The sequence below is a fragment of the Scyliorhinus torazame genome, chromosome 17, assembly GCF_047496885.1.
Source record: "Scyliorhinus torazame isolate Kashiwa2021f chromosome 17, sScyTor2.1, whole genome shotgun sequence".
NCBI lineage: Eukaryota > Metazoa > Chordata > Chondrichthyes > Carcharhiniformes > Scyliorhinidae > Scyliorhinus > Scyliorhinus torazame.
Window position 1 is genome coordinate 123037754 of NC_092723.1, and position 9006 is coordinate 123046759.

General features: G+C 47.5%; 1 protein-coding gene across 2 annotated transcripts in view; it reads left to right on the forward strand.

Moving 5' to 3' along the window:
* The window catches only part of LOC140394121 (complement C1q tumor necrosis factor-related protein 1-like), a 65754-nt gene extending 61179 nt beyond the window's left edge, over nt 1-4575 (forward strand). For both annotated transcript variants that reach the window (XM_072480994.1, XM_072480995.1), the window contains one exon: nt 1357-4575. In XM_072480994.1, coding sequence (XP_072337095.1) covers nt 1357-1913 — 557 coding nt within the window. In that variant the 3' untranslated portion in view covers nt 1914-4575. The remainder of the gene's footprint in view (nt 1-1356) is intronic.
* Nucleotides 4576-9006: the final 4431 nt, after the last annotated feature.

Here is a 9006-nt window from a genome sequence, read left to right on the forward strand (position 1 = left end):
TACTAGTGGAAACATCCTCTCCACATCCACTCTATCTAGCTAGGCCTCTCAGTATCCTGTAAGTTTCAAATAGATTCCCCTCATCCTCCTAATCTCAAACAATTACAGATTCAGAGTCCTCAACCGCTCCTTATATGACAAGCTCTTCATTCCAGGGATCATTCTTGTGAACTTCCACTGGGACCCATACTCAGTGTATTTCGTACAGGTCAATGCCCAGTATCCAGGCAGTCTCATTCTGTATCAATTCATTGTGCCAACTGCATTTCCTTTTTCTTATTTTTATTTTTTAATAAATTTAGAGTACCCAATTATTTCTTTCCAATTAAGGGGCAATTTAGCGTGGCCAATCCACCTAACCTGCACATCTTTGGGTTGTGGGGGCGAAACCCGCGCAAACACGGGGAGAATGTGCAAACTCCACACGAACAGTGACCGGGGGCCAGGATCGATCCCAGGTCCTCAGCGCCATGAGGCTGCAGTGCTAACCCCTGTGCGACAGTGCTGCCCATCAACTGCATATCCGCCACCTCAACAAACCAGGGGGTGGCTACTGGGTGACAAGAGCCATCCTTTACAGACATGGCTCATGTCCCCGATCTGCAACACACCTGGACATGGGCAGAATGCTCACAAAGAAAGCCATGCTGGCACAAAGATTGTGAAAAAGCAAACCCTTGGTGCTGAAAGAATGCCTCTACTGACTGAACCAATCTGAAGGAGGCGTGCAATACCCAAAAGAGCATGTGGCAAGATTCATGATGATCTGTTGCTTACTGTACAAAATTACTGTGCCTTGCCATCAGGTATATGGTGAGCAGCAAGGGAGGAGACAATCTGGACAGCCCCTATCTGCTCAGACTGTCTGTAAATGAATCATCTGAGAGTGATAGCAGTAACCAAAAGCCCTATTCCCCATACACCAACGATCCTGTACCTTACCTTTACTCTGTTGCTGACCATCACAGTGTCGAAGATGGATCTGTCCACAGCATTATTAGAATGAGTGACCACCTCACAGTCCTTGTGGGGACGCAGTTTCATCTTCAAACTGAGGATACTGTCCATCATGTTGTGTGGCACTACCACTGTGTTAGATTGGACAGATTCAAACATATTTAGCAATTAAACTGGGCATCCATGAGGCAATGTGGACCATCAGCAGCAGAATGGTATCCCACCTCAATCTGTAACCTCATGGTCCCATTCTGGTGGTAGGATGCCCTTAGAAGCATAAACCAGAATAGACCAGTTGGTATGTTTCTGTACTGTAGGTTCAATGTCATTCTATATTTAGACCTCCAGAAGAAAAACCCATTAATAAAACCAACATTGAATGTTAATCTCTCTATATAGGCTCCAAAGGAGAGCAAGGGGAGAGAGGAATGCCAGGAAAAACAGGAAAAGCAGGACCCAATGGCTCCGTTGGTACTACAGGCCTCAAGGGGGACAAAGGACAAGTGGGCATTCCAGGGAACAATTGCAAGCAACATTATGCAGCATTCTCAGTGGGCCGCAAGAAGGGGGTCCAGAGTAAAGAACTCCAAACGCAGCTGATTTTCGACACCGAGTTCGTCAACCTCTACCATCACTTCAACATGTTCACGGGCAAGTTCTACTGTTTTGTCCCGGGAGTCTATTTCTTTAACCTCAATGTGCACACCTGGAACTTGAAGGAAACGTATCTCCACCTCATGCGCAATGGTGAGGAGGTGGTGATCCTGTACACTCAACCCAGTGACCGCAGCATCATGCAGAGCCAGAGTGTCATGCTGGACCTGAGTGAGAAAGATGAGGTTTGGGTGCGGCTATACCAGGAGAACCGGGAAAATGCCATTTACAGTGGGGAGGGTGACGTCTACATCACATTCAATGGCTATTTAATCAAGGCAGCAGCAGAAGAGTCAGATTAGGAGAGCAATAGGCAGTGCAGTGGAGCAAGCCCATTCCACCATGTAATATAGATTATGGCTTAAAAAAGATTACATTGTGAGGATAGGTTGTATAGACTGGGCTATATCCCCTTGAATATAAAAAAATAAGGGGTGATCTAATTGAGGTATTTAAGATGTTTAAAGGAGGTGATAGGATCGATAGAAAGAAACTATTTACTCTGGTGCAAGAGTCCACAACAAAAGGCGAGTAACCCACCTCCTGACTCCCTAAAGCCAATCCACCACCTGCAAGGCGAAAATCAGGAGTGTAATGGAGCACTTGCCTGGATGAGCGCAGCTCCAACAACACTCAAGAAACCTGACACCATCCAGGACAAAGCAGCCCACTTGATTGCTCACCCTTCCACAAACATTCACTCCCTCCACCATCGATGCACAGTAGCAGCCGTGTGTACCATCTACAAGATGCACTGCAGGAACTCACCAGGGCTCCTTTGGCAGCGCCTTCCAAATCCACGACCGCTACCATCTAGAAGGACAAGGGCAGCAGGTATATGGGAACCCCACCACCTAGAAGTTCTCATCCAAGCCACTCACTATCCTGACTTGTAAATATATCGCCATTCCATCACTGTCACTGGGTCAAAATCCTGGAAAACCCTCCCTAACAGCACTGAGGGTGTACCTATGCTGCATGGACTGCAGCGGTTCAAGAAGGCAGATCCCCACCATCTTCTCAAGGGCAATTAGGGATGGGCAATAAATGCTGGCCTGAATGATAACGAAATGAAAAAATGCTTTAAAAAATTAAAGTTGGCCCATTTAGGAATATTTCAAATAGAACGTCGCATAAAGGTTAGTGGAAATTTAGTGCTCTCTATCCCAAAATCACTATGTGGAGATGCCGGCGCTGGACTGGGGTGAGCACAGTAAGAAGTCTTACAACACCAGATTAAAGTCTAACAGGTTTGTTTCGAATCATCGGCTTTCAGAGCACTGCTCCTTCCTCCGGTAAATCACTGATGAGGCTGGAGGTCAACTATAAATTTCAAAACAGTATGATAGATTTTTGTTGGGCAAGGGCATTGAGGATAAGTGGGTAGATCGATCAGCCATGACCTAATTGAATGGGAACAGGCTCAAGGGGCTGGATGGCCTACTCCTGTTTCTATGCTCCTTTGTACCTTAACTCATCAATGACCCACCTTTGATTAATATCCCTTGGAACCCTTCCCCAATATAACTTCATCAATCTCAGTCTTGAACATTTTAACCGAGCCCCCAGAATCTACTGCCTTCGGGAGGAAGAGAATTCCAGATTTTCACTGCCTTTTGGGTGCAAAAGTGTTTTAGTCCTGAACACTTAATTCTCCTTTTACCTGGTTAGCATTTGGAGCTCCCTGTGTTCAGGCAATTCTCACAATCTGAGTTCTGATGAGAGTCATTGACCTGAAATGGGTTTCCTGCTCCTCAGAAGCTGCCTGACCTGCTGAGGGAGGGTTTTCAAGCACTTTGGGCTTTTATTTCAGATTTTGAACAGCCGCAGTATTGGTTTCAGTTTCTCCTTTCGTGTTTTTCTACCTTCCCCACACTGCAAGGTGAATAACTGGCATCCGACACATCAACAACTTGCATTCATATAGTGCGTTTAACTTAGTCAAATGTCCTGAGACACCTCCTCAGGCAGAGTTTGACACAAAGCCACTTAAAGATATGTCTGAGCAGATGACCAAAGCTGGAGAGGTAGAGACCGTGAGGTTTAGGAAGCAAATTGCGGAGATTACAGCCTAGACAACTGAACGCATGGTATGGTAGAGCGATTTGCATACAAGGCCAGAATTGGGGGGCCCCCGCCGGGGATTGCACGGTGGCACAGTGGTTAGCACTGCTGCCTCATGGCGCCAAGGACCCGGGTTTGATCCCAGCCCTGGGTCACTGTCTGTGTGGAGTTTGCACATTCCCCACGTGTCTGCGTGGGTCTCACCACTACAACCCAAAAGGATAGATGGATTGGCCACGCTAAATTGCCCCTTCATAGGAAAAAAAAAGAATTGGGTACTTTTTTAAAAAAGCAAGAATTGGAGGAGCCCAAGATCTCAGAGGGTTGTGTAGATGAAGGAAATTATGGATATCGGAAGATTTGAAAACAAAGATGAGAATTTTATCATGGTGTTTCAAAGCTCAGGGTGGGATGTTCCATTCCCCTCCCGCCCCGGGGTGTATTAACCGCGGCCGAGGTGCCATTGGCCAGCGATGGGATCTTCCGGTCCTGACGATGTCCAGGTGGCTTTGCATGCCCTGCACCCTCTGCCGCTGGGGAGCGCACTGCAGGCAGTCGCCATCGGCGGGACAGGAAGATTCTGCCAATGGGAAGGTCCGGGAAATCTCAGCCCAGCAATCAATGCCACTCCGCAGGCACAAGGTTGATGGGTGAATGGAGCTTGGTACAAGGCAGGCTAAGGGCTGCAGAGTTCTGGATGACCTCAATCTGGATTCCAGAAGTTAACATAAATCAATGACATTGTGACTAGATCCTTTTATATAAATTACAAAGAAAATTACAAAATTAAGTAACTGTCCATTGAAATGATGGATCATTCTTAACTCATTATCTGTTATGACACACATTTATATTCTTGTATACGTGTTATGTTTTACAATAAAAAAAGAGAGGACATTGTGTAATTTTATATTTTTCATTGCAGCAACCTCTTATAGCTCCAGCAAAGATGGCTTTCATCTTTATGTTTTCATGGCATTGTCACAAACAGAAACACTGTAGTAATTAAGCTGCTCAGATTTCCCAAGCAGTCTTGTTGTTGTAAAATTAATTCTGCACAACAGGCTAAACATTTCAAAGTAATTTCAATTAAAACTAAGAATGTAAGAACTTTTAATTATTTCTCTGTCTTCCTCCCCACTTTTTTCTTCTTCTCCATTGACTCTGTTCTAATTTTATTTTTTAATTTTGATTTTTCTTTCAACCAAACGCAGTCCAATGAGGTGCTGAATTGGGGCCTTGATGGAGGCGCCTCTGAGGTGTGCCTGAACACCTTGTCATAAAGGTGTGGGGCTGGATTCTCCGATTCTGGGGCTATGTCCCCACGCCGGCAGAAAAACTGGCGCAAAACGGCCACTGATTCCTCGTTTTGCTGGAGGTTAGCAGGACGGCAGCGTAAAGAACCCAGCTCTCGCTGCCAATTCGGCCCAAAGAATTGCTGGGTCTGTGGCTGTGCCATGCTACATGGCGGCAGCCACTCACGCTTCCAGCCTGCGAAATAGGCCCCCTTCGGCCGGCTCGTGCGCCCCGGATCATCCCCCCACAGTGCCCCCAGCGCGAATAATGTCCTCCCCTGCCCGCTGATCGGCCCTTCCCCAACTGTGGTGGAGCTGGACTGAGTCCGCAGTCGCCACACTGAGTTCCCAATAGGTAAGACCATGAGAGACCCACGACGTCGGGAACTCGACTGGTCGGGGGGCGGAACATCAGGTGGAGGGCCTCAGGCAATGTCCTGAGGTCGTCGATACGTGATGAGGCGTACTCTGCTAGTATGCTGTTTTGGAGTGGGCGGAGCATCGCGAAAGTGGCGCTGCCCCCGATTACGTCGGAAACTTGTATTATCCAAACGTGATTTCGGCGTTGCCGACTGGAGAATCCAGCCCGTGGTCTTTCAAAAGTAATAATGTTAATCTACCAGGTGGAAGCATGAATTGAAAGTTTTATTAAAACCCAGATTTTTTTAAAAACACAGGCTAAAGTGACTTGAACTCACAGCCATGGTGGCTACCTAATTTGCATTACTCTATGCTCCACAGTCCAACCCCATTTTGTTTGAGGCGGTAGGTCTGCAAAAACCCAACACAGACAATTACCTCAGAGGAATGTGAATCAGCCATATTTCCTACTTCATTTGCACAACCTCAATTGGATGGAGACAAACCATCAAACTGGACACTTGATTGTAATTTGGCGTGAACCCGCACCCTCCATGATCTCGGCGTCAAAACCGATTCTCCGTCTAATCATTTTTCCTGATTTTGTTGTCAGCCAATGGAGAATCCCACCCTTGAACTATGGAATCATGGCTAAGAGGAAGAATTATGCCCTAATCGGAATACAGGATCATGATTGAATTACTGGTCAGTTGGTGAGGGTGGTCACATGCCAAGCTACCCCTTTGTATATTTTGAGCACGTTTTCTCAGCAGAACGAAGGACAAATAGCTGAGAAACAGAAAGAGATCCTACCTCTCTCGCCCCCCCCCCTCCCCCCCCTGCACCCCCCCCCCCACCCTGCCTCCACCCCATCTCTCAGTCTCACCCTCTTTCTCCACTCAACTTGCAAGCTCTTGGGTCCTGTCTGCTCTTGTTAGTCTCTCTGGCTGTGATTTAACCACTGCATTGAGTACAGCGCAGATCTGGATATACCGGTTAAATGGCGGAAAGGCCAAAATCAAGATTCTCGCTGGGCGCAAATCAGCTTGCAATCTAACCGGCCTCCTCCTGAGGGTGAGTTCTGGATCACGTCCAGATATGGCAAGCGTGCCGTTAATCCTCATTTGCATTCATTTCCATCCCATTAGCGAGATTGAAGTTGAATGCAATGTCCTCCCAGGAATTAACCGGCTGCCCAGAGAGAAATCACACGGGCGTCGTTTAGTACTCCTTTTTAAAAACGTGAAGCTGGCGCAGTGGCTACTGAGGGGAACTGAGGAGGTGAGTGGCCGTCTCCATTTTCTGACTTGCAGCTCAAGGGCACTGGAGTGAGTGGGTTTTTTTTTCTGTGAGGCCTTCAAGCCATCTTTAAGTATTGTGATACCCATAACAGGGGCAACCACAACTGCTGCCTGGCTGTCCTGCTAAACATTCCCAGGGCAAAGCCCTGTTCTTGGTTCTATGCTGAAGGTCACTTTAACTCCCTTTGACTGTGAGCAGCCTCTAGCTTCAAAGCTGAATGCTATTGCTAATGAGGAACTGGCCTTGTTACTTGTGAGAGCACTTCACAGCTCTCAAGTGGCTTCTCGTGGGTACACATGCCATGTCTGAGACTATGATTGCATTGCATTTCAATCAAACTCTGAAGCCTGAACAGTTTCCCTGAACCCCAGAAGCGTCAGCTCCATAGAGGCAGCAGCCAACAATTAAACATTCAAGAGCTGGGTTTCAGCACTTGGGATATCCTCTTAACCATAGTGTGAGTATGTGGATCAGGGTAGGGCACCTGAGCACGGTCTCCCTAATGTTCGCGGCAGGGATCTGGGGTCTCAGGGCTCTTGCTATGGCAGCAGGGGTGAATGTGCAGAGGAAGGTTTTCTAGCACAATTGGCTCAGTGGATGGCACTCTGAAAGAGGCGGGACATGTAAGGGTGGGGAAGGCTTGGGGAATTTAAGGGTCCCGGGATGGAAGCCCTAATTGATTGTCAATCTCTCTCCTTCTCTAATTCCTTACAGATATAACAATATGGCTGGTTATGACGGTTCCGCAGAGGCTACCCGTACGGTGCTGGTGGAAGCCCAGGCAACAGACGCCGGAGAAGACAGCAGCATCGGCGGAAGCTGGAGGTGGCACCCCATGTGCAGGGGGCCGCCATACACCCTTAAGACCTGGCTGTCCATCAGGCCGAGGAGGAATACAGAGGTAGACACCAGCGACAGCCCAAGGTGTACAGGTGTCGTTGGTCTTTCGAGGAGATGATGGACAGCATTTGCCGCAGGAGACACTGTCTCAACAGAGAGACAGTATGACACCTGTGCCACATCCTCGTGGATTTGGCATCCCCTGGAGGAGGACACCCACTCCCGTTGGCCGTGAAGGTCACCGCAGTTCTGAACCTCTATGCAACCGGATCATTCCCAGACTCAAGCAGGGACTTGTGCGGCATATCACAAGCTGCAGACCACAAGTGCACCCATTAGATCATGGGTGCCCTGTGTTCGTGGGCATCAAACTTTATCCACTTGCCCATCAAAATGCTGGGGTTGAAGGATTCCCTTCATTAACAGGAGAGGGCTAACGTTTTCCCAGGGTGATAGGCCTTGTCGGTACTGTCAGTACGTTCAACATGCAAGTTAGGTGAGTGATGATAACTTGCTCTGAGGTTAGCTCTGGTGCTCCTCAGTTTATGTTAAAGTCTGACCCCTGCCTTTCTGCTGACAGCGCGCTCACACCCATCCTCTGAACGGAGTCTGCATCGGGGGCTTTTGATCTTGGACCACGGAGCCCGGGGGGAGGGGATGGCAGGAGCGGAGTGCAACAGGGGTTGGAGGTGCAGGCAGCCCTGCTATGGAGATTAATGTGGCAGAGGCTTCACATGCATCAGGTGTGACATGTGTTAATTGTGAACATTGGACATTTCCATTCCCCGACTACAGATAGTTACCCGCCCAGTGTCCACTTATTGCTCCTCAATATTCTTGATCTTTCATGACCCATTGCTATGTTTAGGTGTGCCCCAGGATGCACATTAGAGGTGGAGGCAGCCTGCTGCTTTGCACACCCTGTTTAGGTTTGTCCTTGGCTGACGTCCTCTGGAGGGCTTGGAGGCAGGGGGCTCCGGCTGACTTACCAGTGTCACTGGCATCATCGTGCCACCCTGTTCTGCCCACTTGTAGAAGCCAGCTATTTTCTAACACACCTGATAGGTAAAATAGGTAAAAATGATAGGTAAAAGATAGCTATTTAGCATTAAGCCCCTAGTTTATTAAATACCCATTTTAAAACTCACTCATAACCTCAGGTCATTTGAAAACACATATTCAGTGTAATTCATTTCAAAACATAGCTTCAACAGAACACAGAAACAGCATAATTCATTATAGATTAAAACAGCATTCTTATTCAGCTAACAAATACATTTGCAAGATAATATGACACTAAGCAGTCCAAGAACAAGGCAGCTCCATGACAACCGCATAGCAACGGTACAGTAACCTAAAGAAGCCATTGTCCTAACAGTCAAGTCAGCAAGAATCCAGTTCAAGCCACTTGTGATAACGGCACCAAATTGCATTCTATAACACAAATAAGAATTCATTTATGAAACATTTCAAGTTAATGGTGCACATTAAAGGCAGACAACTAACCGTCAAATCAAACTTATTTGATTCTAAC